Below are 23423 nucleotides of genomic sequence, written 5' to 3'. Positions count from 1 at the left end.
TTTATTTTCAGCTCAGATGTGTTTACATTCCCTCTTTTTCAGAGACATTTTCCAAAATATGATGGAGCCAATTTTTTTTATGTCTTGGCACTCCTTAAGTCGAAATTTTATTTTACAGTTTTGTGTGTGTAAAGTTTGTGCTCAAAATTATTTCAAATACTTGATGTCAGTGCCAACACGTTCTCATACAAGGTTGTCAAATATTGCAGCTTTGCAGTAGAGTTGAACGTCTTCATGTAACACTGTAGGCATCTTTCTGCGTCTGCTGCTTTCAACACAAAAGCTATTACACAACACAATAGCTAGTGCGGTGTGTTTATGTTTAGGCAACAAAAACACATGGCAACCGGATGACAAGAAACGCACATGCTGGCTCGGATGGTTAGGATTAGGCTAAAAAAGGCATATGGTAAGGTACAGAAAAACATTCAGACACGAAGCGAACACTGGACTCCTGCATGCACCCCTCCCCCCACCCTATAAGAACCTTATTTAGCTCTTTATATTACATCGTTACCAGCAGTGTTTTGACCTGACGCCATCCAGCGGCGTATGATGTGGACGCAACAGGTTCTATCTGGCCACGTTCTCAGCTGATGCACCCGTCCGCGTATCATGCTGCTGAGGCAGCAGCTCCTGCCGTCCGGCCGTACAGCCTTTCAGTGGTGTATCATAACACCATGACCTCAGCTGATGCCGTTTGGCAGCGTATCATGTAGCCATTAAAGGTGGCATTTGGTGTCGGTATCTTATGCCAAAATCACCACAAAAGCTTCGATATTTGACAGCTTTGGACTGAGGTCGGGCTGTCAGCGCCCATTCAGATACATAGAAATATACTATGACATGGTATCATTAGTGTTTGACGAGTTATAAGTTGGAAAGAATACTGGAAGAGGGAAGTCCTCCAAACCAAACAAGAAAACTGGTTGTCTGTCTTTACCTTTCAGAATGAATTATCTGATCTAACACATGCACAATATGTTAGAAACCACTCAAATCACAGTACAAGCCACTTACCAGACACATTGTTGGCATCATACGTTTCTGCAAGGTATGGATACATTACGTTTGTACGTTATGTACCAGATTCGATGAAACTTTACCTTTTTACAACGTTGTGGTTATGTTCATATAGCAAAAGACTTGGATTTGGTTAAGAAAAGATTGGATCGATCCAATACAGCTTTTCTTGGCTCTATCTCCAGTAGAAACACAGCGATGGGATGCTATAAAACACACATTTGGAGGCTAAAAAGCTGCTGGAAGGTGCAGCGATGACATGTTAAATCACAGTTAACAAAGTGTTCCCATGAGATAGATAATGGATCTGCACAAAAAAATAGATGTTTTCATCATGGCAGTTAATTTTATCTCAAAACCTCTGCTTGAAATATTTTGTTGGACAAAAACTTGTAACTACGCTATTTCCAAGGTCAAGGATGAACTTTCTCGCTCATTTGAAAAGTAGTTTTGGAGCAGAAATCTACAAAATGGGACACGCAGAGCATTTGTGGCGAGTGGCTTTCCATCCAGACAAACTTCTGCCAGCTTTGCAGACATGGAGGTCATGTGAGCGTCTGAGGAGGAGAGGATTTTGCAGAGTGAAATGCCACTGACTCCACAGAGATGGACGTAATCCGTTTCACTTCTCTGTATTTGTTTTGTCTGCCGTCAGTTTCTCCGCAGCCAACAAAGCGTCGGGAGCGATTTTGCATTCAGTAATAAACGTCAGAGTAGAAAAAGCGTCTCAAAGCGCCTCACTGGCTTTCATCTCTGCTGAGTGCGTCCTCTGACTCGTAAGCAGCAGCTGAACACACAGCGGCTCTCTGTGGTCGCACGGCGCCGATCAATAACCATTTCCAGCCCAGGAGTTTTCTCAAGCTCTGTCAATTTGAGGATTGATCCTCTAAATACCAATGAATGTGTGTGTGTGTTTATTTATGCCTGCATATGTGTGTTTAGCATCAGTGTGTGTGTGTGTGTGTGTGTGTGTGTGTGTGTGTGTGTGTGTGTGTGTGTGTGTTCAGCCTGAGGCCAGAATAAGCAGTGGGCAGTCTGTTTGTACTCTGGGTAATTAGACTGCTCTCCAGAACAAAATGATGACTTTGTTAAGATCACTTCCTGCTTCAGAATAAAATCCAAAACACGCAGCCAGATATACTGTTCAAAAACAAAAAGTACTGACCGAAAAAATCCTGTCTCAAAAATAGAACTTTTTTTTTATTAAAAACACTTTGCTATATCGTAATTTGTGCCAAAAAGGTTAACATTGACAATAAGCAAAATGAATACTTTTTCTGGGCAACAGTTCCTCAGAAACTGACCATTTGAAGCCACACTAGCTGCTATGTGAATCCACAAATTTGGTTCAGAGTGAAAACTCTCAATAACTATTGGATGCATTTAATAAAATTCATTTGATGGATTCTGTTGGCTGGATTCTGATAACTCTGACAACTTTTCATCCAGTGCCATCATCAGGTCAAAAATCTCAGTTTAGTTTACGAGAAAATACTAATAATATTCCCATCAGCTGTACTTTGTGACTAAAACTTTAAAGGTGCTGCATTGCTCTGGTTCCCTTATCAAAAAGCCTATGAGATTTTTCCATTGCATTTTTGATTATTGCAGAAAATATTTGCACTTAAATTTGATTAATTTTGGATAATCTGCTGATATGTTAATTTGTTAAATAAGAGAGCAGCACCTGAATAAAATATTCATTAGGCACTTGATGTAAAATAAAACAAAATAAAATAACGATAATAATAATAATAAAGAAATGTACAGAGAAAAAACACATTAACAAAAAAAGATGAAAAAGAGCAATAAAAAAGTAAAAATGTGCAAATAAGTGTGCAAAAAAAGCAACTAAAAGCAAACAAGATATTTTGTGGGACATCCATCAGTTTCCCGCCAACTCTGACCTTTAAGTCCAGTTTGGTGGAAATCTACTAGATTCCTCTGGGACATTAAACAGGACCTGTTTTCGCTCCAAAATACAAAAATCATCTTTCCAGTTTTAACTTTATATTACTTGCTGTAAATGTATATTAGCTCATGTCCTCGTACGGTCGTTTAAAGCAGTGTAAAATAGAGATATCATTGTATTCTTTCTATATGTAGCAGCTTTAAACACACTGATTGTGGCGTTAATCCTGAGCTACACACAGATGATACTAGCTTCACACAGCTGGGAGCCCCTGTAGACTGAGAGTGTTTACTGTTGGACAGAAATAGCTGTAGCCGGCAGTCCTGCTGCTAGCTTTGACACAAGGGACCAGTACTGACTTTTTACTGATGGTACACTTTGTGCCTGCTGCTGTATCCTGAAATGCACCAGCAGCTCTCTGCATTTCAGGCTGGAATAAAAGTGCAGAACATGTGGTGGGAATGGCGGAAGAGAATACTTTTGCATCATCCTTGGCGCCGGTGTCGTAAGGCCTGCCAAGGTTTCGAAACGCTGCGCTTTTAAAATAGCAAGCTGCTGTGGGAAAATCAAAACCGGCCCAATGTGAGAATCTCGCCTTCTGAAAACGTCGTCACGGACTCCAATCTGTCATTTCAGAGCTGAATCTTTGAATTCGGCCTCCGCTGACTGTGATCTCCCAACTCCCAGCATGCTCTGCTCCCCGCTGTTCCTTCCAACTCGGTGCAGAGAGCAGGCGTGGAGGTTTTTGTGTGTGTGTGTGTGTCTGTGTGTGTGATTGGGCCAAATTTTCTGCTCCAGTTTTCCAGCCTGTCCGCGCAGCCCCCTGCGCTCGCCTGCTGCAGTTTGGTGAAACAGACTCATCTTAAATGAGCCAGCTGGATGGCAGCGGGAGGAAGTGCTCAGGCCTGTGTTATAAATTAAAGCGTTACATTCATGTTGGGAGCACACGCGGCAGATACCTCACTCAACTACTTCACTGTATTCCTGAACATGTCACGGAGCTCACATGGTTTTAAGTTATATATTATTTGGGGCCGTCAAAGGATACGTTTTTAAATTGCAATTAAATGCCGACTTTTACAAGTTGTTTGTTATTAATCACATTTTTTTAATTACATTATTTTGCATTTCAAAACAGTTTTCAAGCCCATATTAAGAAGGTAAAACTATTCAGTGTCAGCATGTGATACAGACGCCAAAAAGCACTTTTCTTGTATTTGCATTAAATGATTACAGAGTACTTGCAGAAATAATTTGAATGTAAGAAAAGGGCCGTAAATCAACGGAAAACAAGTCCAATTTGAAAAAAATGTGTTGAAGTACAAATGTTCATTTAGACTTTTAAACCATAAATTGAAAGTTTGCATGAGAAAAATCTGCAAACTTTCTGTTGCTGCCAGAAACATTAATGTTACAGGTTAAATGAAGCACTGAAGGGTGAGTCTGTTTCCCTCTCCAAAGTCTTCAAACACCGCAGCATTCGCCGTGCTTTCAGCATAACGTCCTAAAGCTAAAGGCCACCTTTCGTGTCCGCCTGATACGCTGCGGCACATCCTCTGCTGAGAACGCGGCCGGACAGAACTTGTCACATTGTTAGTAGTCAGGTTGAAATTCTGCCCATAACAATGTGATAAGGAGCACAAAGGTCCCTATTAGACAGGCAGCAGGTAGCAGACAACCAACCCTGGACTTCCATGTAGGAGTCTGATGTTTGCTTCCTGTCTGAATGTGATGTTTAGTTTTTCTTTTTTTATCATGTGCTCTTTTTCCCTAATCCTCACCGTTTGTACCGCCATGTGCATTTGTTAACGTCCAAGTGTTGGTTATCATGTGCTGAACATCACCACGTGCGCGTCATCCCACTATGTACTTTTGTTGACATCACAGTAGTGCAATCGTGGAACGTCAGCAGCAGACGCAGAAGGAAACCTTTGAGCGTAATTTGCAGAAATCCACTGCAAAGTGGCAACATGCGATGTGCTGGACAGTGTTGATGCTGCTGTTATATTCTGCTCACTTTCTGTGACAGTTGTTGTCCCCTTCCCTGCAATGTCCCATTGCTCTGCAACTTCAAAGAAGTCCTGAGCATGTTTCTGCATAGTGCCGTTCTTTTTGTAGGACGAACCATTAAAGCAAAAGGATTGCAATGTCCAGTCGACGTCGGTATGGAGTGCAGTTACTAGATCATTAGATCATTCTGATTACTCGCTGACGTTCAATAATCCCCTGCTAATGCGACAACATTTGCACTTTTCAGAAGTTGCAGTTTCGTTTCTTTCTCTAATTCAAGCAGGTCCTGTATGTGAAACTGTTGTTCCCTGCAGTGGTAATACATATCTAACTGGTCACAACGTGCCAACCTAAGGACGTTACAAAGACACCAGTTTTCCACCATGTTGGCTTTTCTGCTGTCGGCTGCCATTTAGCAGCACTCTGGTAGCTTCTTTGATTTAGTTTCATCCACAGGTCTGTGGAGATTCGCACTCCAAAATAGAGCTTTAGTGATGCAGTTGCCGCTGACATCAGTCTGATTAGCTACACCTGTGTGCGCAGCTCGTAGGTGGGAGCATAAACTCAGAGTACTTCGGTGATATTTTTTTAAATTCTGTTTGACACAGGGTGCATATTACTCTTGCTTTCAGTCTTTATGCTGAGATAATCAAATCCTGAATCCAGATCAGTGCAATTTTCAACACAGAAATGGAACAGATATTAATCTTTGCATTCAACTCTTGGATAAAAATCAAATAAGCATATTCCCACAAAAAGTGGATTCCTATATCTACTTTTTCATTTGTTAATTTTCCCATGTGCATTTTTAACAGTATAATCAGCTCAGTCAATAGGTAATTTGTGATAATAAGCCTTAAATTAGTTGTGGTGTGACAAGGATGTGCAGAGTAATAAAATCAGGGCTGATTGGTAATCACAGAGTTGTCTGTAGAACAAATGAGACACTGGAGAAACAGGTTTCACTGATGTGTGGTTACAATACCGATTTAAAAAAATCCAATATTCTCTGCAGCAGGTATACTAACAAGTATATTTTTGAATAAATATTATACATAATAAAACATACATATTTATAAATTTGTTACAGAATATTGTCATGCAAATGTGCATTTTTCATCTGCATTTTCTGTAGCTGTGCATGCTCTAAAACCTGAAAACACACCCACTAGAAGCTTTGGAGGGGTGTTTCTACTCTGTGTCATGGAGGTCAGGTAAAGAACTCACTGACTGAGCGGCGATAGAGTCGAGATCTACAGCAGCTGAAGCAGCTTGTGTTGTTGTGGCTGCGGAGCGGCTCAGTAACGCTGCGATAAGGCAGAACTGTTTTAAAATGGAGGTCAGTGTGACACAGGAGGTGGAAGTGTACTGTCGCCCCGGGCTGGATTCAAAATGGGATACTGTCTCTGTCAGTGTCCCGTGAAAACATGTTCCTCCTCCAAATGTCAAATTTTAGAAACAAAGAAAATAGTGCTGATCATGCCAAGGGATGCTTTTTTAGTGTTTTTTTTTTTTTGTCATTTGAGCCAAGTTTATTTTTATATGCTAGCACTAGATACAGTGTGTAAGAGGGTTTACTGTGTCTTTAAGTGTGTTTTTCACAAAGAAAAATAATTTTGGACCAAAATGCGTCACTAACAGCCAGGTACATTTACTTTGTCCATTAGTTTTGCTCATCTCTAACCCTGAATGTTTTTGGTAGAAGTTTGCCTTTATGGCTTTCTGCCAGAAATTCCTTTCTGGCAGAAGACACACCTCTGTGCACCTGTTTAACTCCTGATTGTTGTGAATTCCTTGTAGTTGTGTCGTAGCTCGGTCAGATTTTAGTCCCACAACAAACAAACCAGTTCATAAGCAGGAAGAAAACAGTCCAAATTCTTGAAGGCAGGTGGCCTTGACATCTTTAGTCAGCTGATTAAAGTGAAATGTTTTATAACATGAATGTGGGATACGGGCAGCATTGTGTTTGGCGTCGAGGCTAAACTGCTCACAAGGACAGATCAGGCTCAGCACAGCAGGAAGTGACGAAATGTGAAGACTTTTTTTGTTTTCTAGGCTAGCAGGAAAATGAGGTGCTTTCTGCTTTCTCAGGGCCAGTTTGGGCAGTTCTCTGCAGACCTGTTGACATGGCGATCACATTGTTCTTTATCTTTTCTACACACTTTAAACTGGGAGCTACAAAAATTCCAAGAATTAAACCCTTCCACTTTGTTGATGAACGATTTTGTTTTACTTAGTTGAATGCAAGAGTAGACTGGAAAATCGCTTTGTGTGACAAAAAAAAAAAGCTTCTTGATCTGAAAGCAAGGCTGGAGTGCTCCTGCAGCTCCTCCTGCTTTCTGCTGTCAAGTCGATTTTCCGATGGACATGGAAGGGTGGTGAGTGTGTCTGAGCAGGACGGGGGGTCGGGCGGTGACAGCTTTAACCTTTAACGTGTCATCTTGGATGGCAGGAACACAGAACCTGCCAGGCCGGGCTCACCACTGCTCTGAGGCCAGAGACTTACTGAGACCCCGGGACCTCCTGGAGACCTCCATCTGCCTGACCACGGAGAACTGAAGAGAAGGGATTACAATCTGACCGGCTAAAACCTGCAGAGAGAAATCAAAGACCGTATTTTGACAGAGAGGAATAAAATATCTGGGTACTTTTACACGCTTCAGTCTGACAAGAGTGTGTCAGGAGAAAGAAGCGCAAACTAAACTTTGTGCCGTTATGAAGGAAAAAAAGGATCCAGCTGAGAGAAAAGAAATTGAAGGTGCACGCACAGACTGAAACAGAAAGAGAAAATAATCCCACAGCGAGAGAGTCAAATTTAGACATGCCAAAGAAAATACAACGAAAGACAGAGTGGCTGCAGAGAAGCAATTCAGAGAACTGAAATTACACACTAAGGACAGAAAACACTGCAGGTGAAGCAGACGAGAGCAAAGAGAGAGGAGGCCGGAGCAGAGATGGAGGGATTATTGCAGAGAGAAGAAAGTGTGAGGCGGGTAGACGGGGAAAAGAGAGCAGAGGAGAGCAGAGGCGAGCAGCGGCGAGCAGAGGGTTGGTGTGTGGGCGTGACGGATGACTCGCCAGAGAAAGAGAGAACGAAGAAATCTGAGGAGAAGTCAGCCATCTGCTCCTTCAGGGAATTCTTCTCATCTTAAAGCACTTCGCCACTTCACGACTTTCCAGACACGAGTTTGATCGTCGATTAATAACGTTGTATAAATACGTCTTCACTGAACGCCGCTGTTGAGTGATCAGTCATGTTTTTTGTTAACGCAGCAGCTTGCAGAGGGATCGGAGAGTCGGTGGTTGAGGGAGGCAACTGCTGAACGCGGTGGAAAAAACAGGAGGAAAAAGTGCAGGTGGTGTTATCTTGTGCACTCTCAGGAAAAATAAATGGACCTTAGAAAGATGCACTGAGTTTGTATTGAGGTCTGTGAAGATTGCATTTTAAAACAGAATGAGTGCAGATCCGTAAACCCTTTAAAACCTGGATTAACATCACGTATTTGGTGGTGTTCGCAGACGCCTGGATCCTGAGTAATTTGGTTTGATTTCCTTAGAAAATATGGGAGAAAAAGCAAGAAATGTAAACTTGGCAAGAAATGTCACATAAATTGCAAGAAATTAGAAAATTATTTAAAATAAACTAGGGAAAATGTTTAGAAAACTATATTTAAAATTACCACAATTCATTATTGAAAATTATTTTACATAATTTTTGAAGCATTTTCTTATCTTTTTAAAATTTTATTTCCTATTTCTATTTCATTTTCATTTTTAACATTTTCTTGGTATTTTTATTGTTAATTTCTTCTCAAGTTGCCTTTTTCCCATGTTTTTGAAAGAAATTAAGCATTTGCTCAGGTTTCAAAGGGTTAAGTATTCCTAGTAGTGGGTAAAACTTGTGTGATCAGAAAATTCATTAATTTGTGAGGACCTGCCTTCCAAAAAAGCAACGTGATCCTGCCACATTCTCTTAACACTGCATTTGTCAGAGGATGACATGCACTCTCCTGTAATTACTTGGTGGCAGCATGGTTGGGATTAGGCACCAAAGGTTGTGTTTGACGTTAAAGTAACTATGTTTGATATGCACAGGATGTCATTTTGTAATGCTGGATCCCAAAAGCAAGACCACAAGACAAGTTTAGGTTTTTTCATGTGGATGAAGCAGTTGTGTTCACTGAAATAACGCTGGAGATGAACCAACAGCAGCACTATGAGGAGCAGGTGTGCATGCAGAACTGCAGCAGCAGGAAGCCACGCCCAGCCTCAGGGAGCACAGCAGCAGAAAACGCAGCAAAAAAGAAAAAACGCACAGAATCCATACCACCACATTATTTAGTTGTAAAGTGATGTATAGGTTATTTATTTATTTATTTCACTTGACATTTTCCTCTTTTTAGGCTAATTTTCTAAATATTTTTCTAAGACATAAACAAGTTGCTTTATGCCTTTTTTCCAAATGTTTTTTTTTTTTATTTGATCCTGATTTCTCAGGGTTCAAATGTTTAAATACTGAAATCATCATTCAAGAATTTGGACCAGTTCAAAGACCCTTGAAATACCCCTTTCACCTTATTTTTCACCCACTTTAGGTAGGATAATCTGTGTTTTATCTCCGCACTTGATACCATCTTCCATATGAAGTGAAGCTGGAAGTTCACAGCCGGCAGATCAGACTTCCTTTTGTGCTCCCCTGACTGCAGTGCGCAGGTTAAATTAAGTCTTTTGTGCACCCCAGAGCATTTTCTCCAGGTTGTCTCGGCCCTGCCCCAGCTCTTCAAACACTAAAACCACACGCCCAGCGGTGAAAAAGCGTGCCTTCGGTTGAAAAGAAGCCATTGTCTGCTCAGATGATTGTGAGTCATTGTACTGGCAGCACAAGCCGGGAGTCAAATGATGTGATGTAGCAGAGAGACCTCCATTGTGGCCCGTAGAAAGCTGCGGCAGGAACCGCGGCCCTGGCAGATACCGACTGTCGGACGTTCAGGGGAGTTTTGCATGTATAGTGGAGTAATTCAGTCGGTGGCGACGAAGTGATTAGCATTTTGAGTGGATTCACCGCCGGCTCAGTCCCATTCACGGGGCGAATCTGTGAGTAGCCAGCAGAGTCTCTCAGAGGTTTGGTTTGTTTGGGAGGAAAAGGTCACGTCTGCGTGCACAGATGTTTTGACAGATTTCACATTTACAGATGAAGAAATGGATCATTTTGATGTTCATCCAAATCACCAGTTTAAGTTTCATTTAAAGTTTAAAAAAAATAAACATTTAAAACAGTTAATTAGCTTTTTTTTTTAAAAAAAAAAAAACAACTTTTTTTTAAAATGACTAAGAGAATCCATTAATGTCAGTTTATAATATTTGTACTCTGAAATGTGCACATTACATAATGTCATGGATACTGGTTAAAGACTTCTGCTTTTGCCCTGAGACTGGAGACCAGACTTAATCAAGTTCTTTTTATTGCTAATACCTTTATGACTCATTTTATAGGAGAAAACCTCAGAAAAAGGATCCATAGAGAAAGAAATTATGAAGAAAATTTCTCTGAAACACATAGATATGAGTGCTTATTTAACATTTTCTTTACCAAATGCACATTTTAACATTTGAGAGACTGAAAATGAGAAACCAAGGGGTCTGTTTGCCTTTTAGTCCACAGAATATTTCATAAAGTGTTACAAGGCAAGTGTTTTTTTTAATTGCATAATAGAGGTTAAGTGGGATAAGAAAAAAATAACATCTAACTATCATTACAGTTAACAAAATTAAATGAAAGAAAACCCTGTTGTGGAGATGACAGGGTTCAAAAGTTCACCTCTATCAGTGACACATCAGTTTAGATTTTTAATGCTGTGCGTAATGAATAAACAGACGAGATCTGGCACGCATCTAAAGGATTGTTTGTCAGTTGGAGCGTTTAGATGCATCAGATGTAAAATTGGAAAAAGAAAAGCCTAAATTGAGGATTGCGTTTTGGCAAAGGTATGTGCTGTCTGAGTGCTTCTAGTCAAATCTAAGATTGTTGCTTTTTTAAGAACAGCACATGCCAAAATACTTGTTACGGTTGGGAAACAGATCTTTTCTCAACAGAGAAAACAGCAGTTTGGGAATTCAGATGCCGAATTGAAAACATACACAGCCCTTTTTTTCTGCCTTTTCCTAATGAGTAGACTAGACTGCCAAGTTGTTTTTGGCACTTTTTGAGCATCAACATGCAGACTTCATTTTTCAAACGACAAATTGTGCCGTTCTTGAGTCTTTGCTCCTAATAAGCCTGATTTGTTGTGGTATTGAAGTCCTCTCCCCCATCGAGCAGGCAGATGGTGAGATCCGTGAAAAAAAGCTTTGACTGAAGGAGGCAGCCAGAAATCTGCAGGTGTGTGTGTGTGTGTGTGTGTGTGTGTGTTGAGCCTGCCTCCACATAGTGTTATCTACCTGTTCATGACTGTTCACCTACATATCTTTATAACATGAAATGCAAGCTCTATGGATCCATGTATTCATTCTGTTTGCTATAACAAACAAACAAATCAAACAAAAAACCAGATTCTTTGCCGATGATACAATGCTTTACGTGTCACACATAATATTCAGCCGTCTGAAGACAGCTGCCTCCTTTGTCATCCTTTTTCATTACTTAAGTACACTCCAGTCAGCCAACTCTCATGGAGCAAGATCATTATTAAAGGATCATTTCACCCAAATTAAAATGCAAATCATTTTCTCACTTTCACATGATGGTATTAAGTAATTGTTTTGGTTTCATTTGTCATACGTTGGTTTAAGGTACTAATAGACTTTTTTTTCGTAGAATCTTTTAATGCTGTGAGCACACCTAGAAAAATTCAATAAATGTAAGTGGCCGGAGGCCACTGCTGCTGCCTAAAAATACATTTCAACTAAACTAAGCAGATTCGATCATTTGTTTAAACTTAATTTTAATCTGGAGTAAGCCCATCCTTTCTTTTCTTAACCTGTGTCCTTTGTGTGGTTAAGGTTAGGGAAAGATTGTGGCTTTGGTTAACAAGTTAACATCTTAAGTCTTGCACTTTAAGTCACTGTTGACCTTTTTAATATTTAACCAAGATGAAGTTATATTTCTACTAAACTTCTCCATACCTTAATGGCAGCAAACTGATATTGTAAAAAAAAAAAGACCTCTGACATGTAATAGTGAATGTTTTCCAAATGTTTGAAAGAATATTTCCTCAGCATGCTGATTAAAAAAAAGAAACATAATCTAGAAGGTATAATGCTGTAAATTATTTATGCAACTGTGTAATTTTAGGAGACAGGGCTGCAGAGAGAGATACCTAAAAAACAACAAGACAAATACAAATGATCTGTACTGCTGAATGCCAGTGGGGGTAAGGAAGTTGTGTTTTGGGGTGGAAACTTAAATTAAGTGGATCTTTAGCTGAATGCAAATATATACAGAATGTGTTTTTGGCATTCCAGCTTTAACCATTTTTACTCCTCTTACTACAGGTTTGTTTCCATTGTTATTAGTGTTCAAACAGATCATGGCTCTGCATTCAGGTCTTGATATGCAGCTACTAAACAGAGCCTTGACCAATTACGAGGAAAACAAAGAGGTATATTAAGATAAAAAATGTATGTAAGCATCACATAATGTGTGATTTTTTAATCTGGTAGAAGGATTTTTCAGTCAAAGTGGAATTTACAAAGATATGATGGGTTTTGGTGTGATTTGCTGTGCCAACCCTACTGACTCCGACAGAACTGACTCCTCAAAACACTGTCATTAGCATCATGACCTTTTCTTTCTTTTATATTTTGCTTGCTCCCAATCAGGATAAACTAACCTAGCACTGGGGACACTGGGGTTAGACAGAGTTAGATGCACTTTTATGCAGCACACTAGGTCAAACATTTGTTTTGCAAATCACGAAATCTTAACTTTTTCTCTTTGATGAAGGTGATACAGTAGTTGCTCATTGAGGATAAATATGGGAGGTCTAATTCATTACATGAATATCATGTTAAAAGCATTAAAATGTATTACTACCACCTCTGTAATTTGTGAATTCAATTAGCCATCTCCAGCAGCCCTTAAAGGAACTTAAAAAGCTATTTGAGAGGAGTGTTGTCTCAGTAACAGATATTTTAATTTCCTCTTGCTCTCGGCATGTCAGCTGCAGAAGCCCTTTTTTTGTAGCATTTGTAATTAGAGGTTCTTGATCTGAGAGGTTAGAAACGAGATGTGCTGCTCCTCTGCAGTCCAGGACGGTGGGATGTGGCTGAGTTTGTCTCTTGCATTTTTACTGTAAAGGCCTCAGCATCTTTCTCAAGATGAACATGTTACAGTCTTCATTCAGTTTTCTTCAGTGCAGCATTCAAACATTCATTTCCTCTCCTCATGTTTAAATAAGCTGTGCGTGCTCTGAAAGAGGAAACATCATGCTGGGAGGCTCTCTGAGGAGCATGTGCTTCAAGTATGAGAGATTACATCAAAAATGCAATATAGGAGATGTTTTTTCAAAAAACATGGCTACTGCAAATCATTTCTATGAGCATCTTATAAAAGCTCATGCAGAGATGTCAGTTTCTGCACTTTTTTATTTTACCACAAAAAGACTTCATTAGAAATCATTTTCTCTAGAAGAGCGTTGCTTGAAGTATCACTCGTGGTGTGTTGATGCTTCACTTCGTGCTATCATGAGCTTCCAATGCGCTCAAGACCAACGCCTTCTCATCCCAACGCGTCACATGTCGCAGCTTGGTCAGTGGACTTCCACGTCTACATACTATGCTATAGGTATCTTCCTGTGTCTGCTGTTGATGTTTCTGGATGGCACCACTGATTAACCTAGCACATGGCAACCAACACCAGTATGTCAGCAAACGCTCATGCTGGCACGGATAGTTATGTTTAGGGAAAGGAGGCACATGGTAAGGTGTAAAAAAAACCCATCACATTCACAAGGGAGAGTGACCACTGAAATACCAAATGAAAGTTCAGGGTTTGTTGGACACATCCACTGCCCCTGCTGCTCGCCCTATGGGGACATTTGTGCTCTTTATATTAGTTACTGGGAACAGGTTAACCCTGTGCTGTCCTGCCGTGTATCATGCACATGCAATAGTATCTGTGAGACCGTGTTTGCATCTCACACGGACCATCCGCATATAATGCCGCCACGACAGGTGCCATCCAGCCACATGTTCATCTGACAACATTCAGTGGTGTATCATGTGTACGCAAAAGGTGGCTTTTGCTGTTGGGATCTTACATCTATATCGGTAAAGTGGAGGTATTTGGTCATTTTGGAATGAGAACTAACTGCTCTCTTTTTGGGGTTCTTACATTTGGTCCATTGTCTTGATTTTTTTTGTAATTTTTTTTTTGCTTTTTGTTGTACTTTCTACTTAATGAATGAATGACTTTTTTAATAGTGCTTAAATTCATTTATTTTTCTGTCTCTGTTTCAGAGGCCAGAGATCCAAAATGGGAGGCAAGCTCAGCAAAAAGAAGAAGGGATACAACGTAAATGATGACAAGACCAAAGACAAGGATGCCAAAGCAGAGGGGGCCTCTGCTGAGGAGAGCGAAGCACCGAAAGACAACAAAGACGAGGTCCCGGCTGCCACCGACGCTAAGGAGGTAGCAAATGACACAGCGGCCAAGGAGGCGCCGGCAGCAGACGCTGCAGCGCCCAAAGAGGAGGAAAAGAATGCCACTCCTGCTGCGAAGGAGCCTGAGAAACCTGCTGCCAACGCTGAGCCGAAAACTGAGGCGCCCAAGAGCGCAGAGCCCGCCAAGGCTGAGGAGAAACCAGCTGCCGCTGCCCCGGCCAAAGAATCGGCCCCTGCCGCCAAGGAGCCTGAGGCCAAGGCCGCGGCACCCGCCCCGGCGGCTGAGAGTAAAGATGAGGCCGACGCCAAAAAGACTGAGGCCCCCGCGGCACCAGCAGCCAAAGCCGAGGCGGCCCCCGCTGCCTCCCCTGACCCCAAGCCCACAGAGGCGGCTGCGGCTCCCGCACCGGCAAAGGAGGCCGCCGCAGCCCCTAGTTCAACACCAGCCGCCGAGCCTCCCGCCAAGGAGGCGAACGCCACAGAGGCACCAAGCAAGGATCAAACCGTAGCAGTTCAAGATTAATGGACAGCTTCTTTTCGGAAATGAAAAATAAAGTACCTAACTCAACGACGATGACGATTAAAAAAGATGAAATTAACTAGCCCACCCATATTATGATAATAACAATAATAATAATAATTGTAATGATACTGATTTGTTGATTGAGGAGGACTGGAGCAACCACCTGGAGAAGTTTCCCACCGCTGCAGATGATTATTGCTATTATTATTGTTATGTTTTATTCTATTTTTTTCAGCTGTAGTATTTGAACTTTGATACGAGTCTGTCGGCCATACGCCTCGCCATCCCACATCCATCATCCCTCTCCCTCATACAGTCAAGAGGTTTAGCCTGACTCCCATCTCAGCTCACAGTAGGTCTGCGTTCAAACATTCACCGGCACCCTCGGCTCTGTGGACGGCACTATATCAAAATTTGGGGGAATGGGACAGAGGGAAGGAGGGGGGTTGAGAAATCTTTGTACCAGCTGGACTTCCATTGAATCTGTCCACTCTTCATCCTCCTCTTCAGAGATTCATGCTCTCAGCTTTGGCCCGGTACCTCCAATTTTTCTTTGCCGTGGAAGTGTGGCTGTGCCCTTTTTCAACCCATCCTCCCCCAACTTTTTGGAATCGTTGGGTTGTGTTGCTACCCTTTTTCCTCTTGTGGTGACATGCCACTTTCTCTGCACGGCGAAAACTGATAGGAACCTTCAAATCGAGTTTAACTTTATTGTGAGGACTGAGAATGTTCAGTCTTTCTAAGACATTTCAGGGCTTGAAAAAAGGCTGGCTTTGCAGAGCAAACATTCTTAGACGTGTAAAACAAGTCGTAGGAATTTTTCAGATAAACTTCTAGATTTTGTACTGAAACCCTTAGCTATATTGTAAGTGAACTAAGTGGTTTTTTAACATTTGTAATACACTTATAAAATCTGCAAAGCCTCGCTGAAAAGATCTCTGCAGTGTTCTTAGAAAGTCTGATAGAAATCTCTGATCCCCCGTCCAAATCTGATGACAAATTTTTAAAAGACATATCTACTGCTGACCTGGGTGAAACAGACTTTACAATCATGCCTTATTAGAGTTGGTTTGATCTTGCTTAGAAGACCAAATTGGTGACGTTTACTGCTTCAACAAGAGACGTCATGAGTTTGACTCTTTTCTGTGATTGTTGTCGGTTTCGAGACTGTGTTGCTGGAAAAGTTGCATTCTTGAAAGTAGACATACTTACATATAGTGTAAGTAAAAGTCCTACATTCTGCTTAAGTCAAGTAAATATACTTAAGAAGTGAAAGTATATTGTGGAAGTATATTGATATAGTGGACAGTGATGGAAAGTGTTAACATGTGCTTACCACATTGCATTTGAAAAGAAAATCACAGGATGAGAGGAAAACCTCCTAAAATGCCAATTTCTGGGATTTTACAATTACATTTGGGAATGAAATAATGAAATTATTGGAAATATTTGGAGATTCTCTTGTTTCCAGATCATTTAAAGCACTGCATGCTTATATCTCAGCCAACATTTGTATGTGGGGCCTTTGTGGGTAGAAAATGTGCTGAAAAACTGGCCCTTTATGGGATATGTTGAAGATTTTTAGTCATCCAGGTCATGGTGATACAGAACTGAAGATGATGAGAGAATTTCCATGACCTGGAAGACTGAAAATCTCCCAGTCATCTTCACCTTTGACTGGTATGACAATCCCAATCATAGGGCCCATTTTTTTTAGCCCATTTACAACCCAAACACCACGCTGGGATATATATATAAAACCCCTCCAATCTTTTATGTCATCAGATCAGATTATGGGGCAGAGTAGATGTCTGGCAATTTTATGCCCAAACATAATGACTTTGTCAAACTTAATACTCGTGGGAATTTGCCACAATAGTAGAACATTATCACTAAATGTGATTCAACTATATAATGAAAAACGTCAACCAGTTGATCCATTTTAAATCGGCATATTCAGTGTCATATGATTAAAGCAGGAACAAAGCAGTCTGTCCTCCGTTACAAACCTCTCCAGTTTGGTATCAAAGCAGGTGAGAACGCCTCAGACGAGATCGGGTGCCGTTCGGCCCAGTTCGGAGTCTCCGTGACTTTCCGTCATCAGCAGTCTGATCCCACGGAGGACCGGAGGGGGGATCTCTGTGAATGATCATCAGCGACCTACTTGATCTACTATGGTCCATGTTTCCAATGGCAACCGTATGCCACGCTATCATTATGGGATGGAAAAACCTTGCACATGAAAAGGGAGCTTCTGATTTTGTCATTTTCACCACTCATGCATTTTCTTTTACTTTTCAAAAAATATATATTATGTATGTGTACATACGTGCAGAGATGGAAGGAAAAAGGTACATCTTTAACTCAAGTGAAAGCAATATTATTGTGCAAAATACTCCGTTGCAGTCCTTATATTTATATATGTATAAAGACATATATATATATATATATATATTTAGGGGATTGTCATACTTTAGGGTCAGAAGAAAGGAACGATGTGAAAGGAGGAAGGGGTCCGGTTTGGGGACCTCAGAATTACATCTCTACTCTATGCAGACGATGTGGTTCTGTTGGCTTCAGTACACAGTGACCTTCAGCATGCACAGGGTATATAAGATGATAACAGAAAAAATTAAAAGAAGTAATGACAGACTGAAAGACAGAATGGAGGTACAGAAACAAGGGAAACAAGAAAGTACGGATTGAAGGACATATTGGTGGTATTTTCTAATCTTGTCTTACAATTAATGGAATATGTCAGATAAATACATCAGATTAAATATGACAAAGTTTTCCTCTGACATGAAAATAAACAATTTCTTTCAACTTTTAAAAAAGTTAGTGTCTTGGCTGCCTTAAAAATTTAAGTTCGTTGAATGTGAGATGACAAATTAAGGTCATTTTGTTGTGATTCAACTTGTCTTTTCACATTTTGCCAATTCAAAAATCAAAAGGAGTCCGGAGACCAACTTTTTGAAGCTAAAACAAAAAATTATGGTCACAGTGTATTTGACTTATACTTAAAGTGTTTCACAAATTATGAATCAGTCAAGTACATGATAAAAAAACCCAAACTATTTGTTTTAATTTAAAAAGCTGGTTTCTGGGCTGTCTTAATTTTTTAAGTTGACTGAATGTGACAAAAAGAAATTGAGTCATTGAGAAAAATTCAACTTGTCTTCTCAAATTCAGTCATCTTAATTTCTTTAGGTAGTCTGAACACTAGCTTTTTAAAAAGTTAGAACATTGTTTTTTAACAGTGGATTCCAACACCCTAAAGCTGTACTTCACGTCAGTGCTTGAGTAAATGTACTTTCCTAATTTCCACCTTTGCATACATGTAGGTATATATGTATATATTTCTTCATCTCAGCCATCCATCTGCCAGTTTTCAGTTCTATCCGACTGACACGCAGCGTTTTCCTCCCAGCACTTGTCAAACTGTAGCAGAAACAAACACATGAGGAGCGCTGCATGTCACTTGGTTCACTTTTTCTTCCTCTCTTGACTCAGTAAATTGCATGTCCGTGGTTGGGTGAACCTGTAGTCCTGTCTTTTTGGTCAAGTGATAAAAATAAATAAAAATAAAAATAATTTCTCAGTCTGCATCCATGGCAACTACAGTTGATATTTTCATTCCATGTCTCACCACTGCTATCTCCACACCACACGTTCATTCAAAAGACAAAAACAAAAAGATGATATGGAAATTGATGCATTCAAAATTATATGTACTTGTATAAATGGTGCAACAGTAATAAAATGTAAGAAATTGACTGAAACTTGAGGATTTTGTGCAAGTCAACTTTTTTCATGCACTCACTAGTTAACAAAATATCATTTTTGATTCAAAGGATTAGGTGCCATTTTATTTAATTTATTTCTTTGTCCAATGAAAACACTAAAAACAATGTGTGAGTTTATCTCTCAATACTTCCTAACTTCCTGTCTGAGGCTTTAAACAGCTGGTCACTGCAGTTTTTATCAAATATTACCCAAACAGGGGAAATAGTGCCTTTATTGGGGACTTTTTTCAGAGGTGGATTAATCAACATTTTGAGCTCTACTGAGCATTTCCAGGAGCAGGACTGCCGGTGCTTCCAGAAACCAAACTCAGACAAATCCAATGTGTGTTTCAAGCCTGTTCTTACTCCCAACACATCAGATTAGCAGCTTTTTCAGTGACGATGTCATCCCCAGACAAAGACGCACAGAGGCAGCTTTTGCGACGGTATGATACGCACCAAGTGGCATCAGTTTGTGACACCACCGCCAACTATAATATAAAAGAGCAAGAAAGGTCGTACAGGGAGTGCATGACGGGTGGTTAATTGGCCAAACAAACTTTGGACTTTCACCCAGAAAGCAGCTGATCATTTTCTGTGTGAAAGTTTAGCCAAACATTGTTTTTCTTCCAAACCTAAACACAAACTTTTGTTGCCTAAACCTGAGGGAATTAACCTTAAAATAATGTGTTTCTTAATGTGTTTTAGGTTATTTAAAAAAATATATACAGGGCGGCACCTATTGCAACATATGTTGGTCACATATGTCCACTGACTGAGCAGCAGTGATTGTCGAGTTGGGATTAGAACGTGTTTCCAGCTCAGCACCAAACAGCAGACAGATAACTAGCTGTGCAACAAAGTGGCGGCTAAAGAGATGTTTGTTTTTTCAGTTTTTTTTGAAGATTAAACCAAAACTAAAGATACTGATTTAACCTTACAAACACCCTACAGCCCAAATATTTTTACCAAATGTGTATTTTAACTGTGCACATGTTCCTACAGGCTGCACACTTACAAGTTCATTTAACAGTAAAGTTGTCCTGAACATCACCTCGTTTTGAAATGTGTTTGCCCTGATTTTACATCTCATCTGTAAAAAGTGATTCACGGCGTTATTGAAGCACCTGGCGCAGCTCCAGCAGCTCTCAGCCTCTTCACCTCTGCAGCGTCAGACATTAACGCCAGCACAGACTAATGTTAATGAGCCATCTTTTTTTATTTTTATTTTTTGGTTTGATTTTTCAGACTCCTTTAACAAGCATTTAAAACCTTTGAGCCCTGAGCACTTGAAATATAAAATGAAATATAAAATGAATGAATATTATGAATATGAATAAAAATGAATTAAAAAATAACAAAGGATGACAAATGACCTGAAAATTTTCTTGTTGACAATCATTAGAAAATTATCAAATCAGTGGTGTAAAACAATATTTATGATTATTAAAAATTTTTTAAGATAACTTCCTGTTTGTTTATTTGGTTTTTTGCTAATTTCAGGTCATTTAAAAAAAAAAAAAAAATCTTGCTTTTTTTTGTTCATACTGTACTGTTTGTTTTTTTATTAAGTTGCTTGTTGGCTTTATTCTTCTTTTAGTGTTTTTTTGTTGTTGTTTTTTTTAAATCAATCCAATTTGCTCAGGTTTTAAAGGATTAAAAGAATACTACTCAAGCATCTGTAAAGCAAGCCAAAGTGCTTCTTTAATTTCATGAAAGTAAAAAGCGGCACATTTTACACAAGAGTCGACTTCAGCAGGTGGAGGACATTTGTCCTTCATTTGCTGATTTCACAAGCATTTAAACTTAGGCTCTGGGAAATGAGCATTTCCCCTCTTTTGCATTGATATTTTATAGACCAGACAATCAATTGTTTAATCAAGATGAGTCACATAAACATAGAAATCTCAAAATAGATGCATGAAACATGCTGCAGAGGCGTCAGAACAAAGAGAAAATGGAAGAAGATCAACTAACGGACCAGCTGTTATAGTCTGGAGGGCAGAGCTGACCAGGTGAGCCTCGTCAGCTAACGAGTACCTGAAACACTGCAGCGCTGATGTGATGCACACTGCGATTGGCTGGTTTGAAGATGTGGGCCATAGAAGCTCAGTTCCCAGAGGAAAATGTTTGTACATGTCAAACATATCATATCAACACCACTGCAGATCAATGATCTTTGTTTTTTTTAAAGTCATTGCTGTGTTTACAGCCCAGATACTGCCCTGAAAAATGTTTTTTTTTAATTAATTTAAATTAATTTATTTTCTACTTTTTCTGCCAAGATAGTGTTAGTGATAGTGTTTTTAAATTTAGACATTGCTGCATTTTTTGACTGGATAATGCCACATAAAGTTATTATTGTTATTATTTTTTTCTCTAATTTTAGATTGAGACATCCCTGCATTTTCTGCTGGGATAGTGCCTCAAAAAGTGTGTGTGTGTTTTTTTCTTGTTCTTTTTTAATTGAAACATCGCTGCATTCTTTAATAAAAGTTGAACCATTGCTGCACCTTTTGCAGGGATAGTGTCACGAAAAGTGTGTTTCTTTTTTTCCACTGTGCCACCAAAAGATGGTACTTAAAACCAAAATAGATCCTTTTCTAACCATAACTGCATGATTTTTGTGCCTAAATCTAACCACATGCAAATCACAGTGCTGCTGAAACTAGAAGCACTGCAAAGTTTCAACATAATAACGTACATGTGTAACGTATTTGTGGTTTGCTTAAACATATATTAGAAACATTTATTCTGGTGATATGGCATTTTGGGAGTTTTTCTACAAGTCAAGTCAAGTCAAGAGACCCAAGTCCACCACAGCTCTTGTAAATGTAAAGGAAAAATACATTTATATTATATTCATAATTAAAAAATATTACAGATTAACATGTGAGTATCACTGAAAATGGAATATATTTGGGGCTGTTGGTCCATCAACAGAAAAAGTTGAAAACTACATCTTGGACTCAGAGACACTTATTTTTTAGTACTTTTTTTAGTAGATGAAATAATTGAAAATCAATCAAAGAGTTAAGTGATTAGAAACATGTATTTCCAATGTATAATTTTACATAGGCATTGTCTTGCCTCTGAGTCATGGCTGTGAAGGTGAGATGCTGATGGTCACATCCTGTGTCAGAATCACAGGGTTGTTTGAGTCGACTGGACTCGTACGGATAAAAGCCTCCAGCAGTCTGTGTGGTGGTGCTCCATCTGAGCAATAATGTGACTCCAGATTAAAGAAAGACATCGTCGAAGACATCAGAAAGAGGACAAATACAAAGAAACGAGGCCTCGCCAAGAGACGATGATTGATGTCTTCATCTGTTCCTCTTCCTCGTCGCCCTCGCCCGCTCTCTCGCAGGGATGGAAGGAGGGACAGTAAATCAAGGACTTAATCTCTCTGCTGTGATTTACACCTGCTCAAATGGCGTTTCTCACCCGCTAATACCCTCCCCATGCCTTTACTCAGGCCACAGCCAGGCTCGATAAGATGTGAGGCTGCACAGAAACAAGAACTGAATGGAATGGATCCATCAGTATGAACTTTTTAACAAAAAGCCTGGAAATGTATAGAGTATATTATAGAGTAGTTTAAAAGAGGCCGGACTAAACATGATGCAAGAAGAAAGCTGAAGTAATACTGGGCTGTTACAAGGCAGGTTTCCATTAGAGATTTTTGCAAAAATTATTAGAGGGATGTTCTGTGACTTCTCTTCTGGTGATAACATCCCAGTAACCATGGCGATGGATGTTCAAAACATTAGCAGCTTTGTTTCTATTGCAGCCACCGCACTAGCCGTCATTATTTCTAATCCAAGGCCACGTAGGCGTGCTATGGAGCCATGATGGAAAGGTGAGCTCCTTATACGTGGGAGCAGCCACATATGAGGGATTTCTGGGAGATGTAGTCCACAATTTCACAGAGGAAGTGTGGATTCAAAACTTTTTCAGAGTTATGTGATGCAATAACAGCTCTTGTAGCTCCTGCTGCATCATGAGGGAGCCAGTTCCTCCTGACAAGCACACAGACACAGTACATGTGACCTAGAAAAGACTAATAAATATTCCCACTGTAGTTTTGTGAAATATGGCTTCTTTTGTTTTAATTGATGTGTTTCCAATAAGCATATTTTATATTCGAAATTTAAATTTGGGGATTAAAAGAAACCTGATCTGAGGTTTTGTGTCTCTTTGCAGTCGTATTGTGTCTCTTAGTGGTCATTTTATGTCTCTTTATAGTTATATTTAATACCTTTGTAGTTGCCTACATTTCTTTGTAGTCATTTTGTGTCTCTGTTGTTTTCCCCCTGTATGTAGTCATTATGAGTGTCTTTGTGTCTCAATGCAGCTGTTTTGCATCTTTTTGTAGTTATTTGTGTCTCTTTGGAGTCATTTTGAGTCTCTTTGTGTTTCTAAGTAGCTGTTTTGTATCTCTTGGCAGTTGTAGTCTTTTTCTTTTTGGTCATTTGATATCTCTTTGTAGTTATTTGAGGTATCTTTGTAGTTGTTTGTGATTCTTTGTTGTCACTTTGAGTCTCTTAGTGTCTCTTTGCAGCTGTTTTGC

At 39.8% G+C, this 23423-nt stretch overlaps 1 protein-coding gene across 1 annotated transcript in view; it reads left to right on the top strand.

Moving 5' to 3' along the window:
• basp1 (brain abundant, membrane attached signal protein 1) overlaps window positions 1–17490 on the top strand; it is a 56949-nt gene extending 39459 nt beyond the window's left edge. The window contains exon 2 of the mRNA XM_042497557.1: window positions 14402–17490. Coding sequence (XP_042353491.1) covers window positions 14418–15068 — 651 coding nt within the window. The 5' untranslated portion in view covers window positions 14402–14417 and the 3' untranslated portion in view covers window positions 15069–17490. The remainder of the gene's footprint in view (window positions 1–14401) is intronic.
• Window positions 17491–23423: the final 5933 nt, after the last annotated feature.

The sequence above is a fragment of the Plectropomus leopardus genome, chromosome 12, assembly GCF_008729295.1.
Source record: "Plectropomus leopardus isolate mb chromosome 12, YSFRI_Pleo_2.0, whole genome shotgun sequence".
In the NCBI taxonomy this organism is placed as follows: Eukaryota; Metazoa; Chordata; class Actinopteri; order Perciformes; family Serranidae; genus Plectropomus; species Plectropomus leopardus.
Note: the sequence above shows the minus strand (reverse complement) of the source record. Positions and strands in the feature narration are given on the sequence as shown.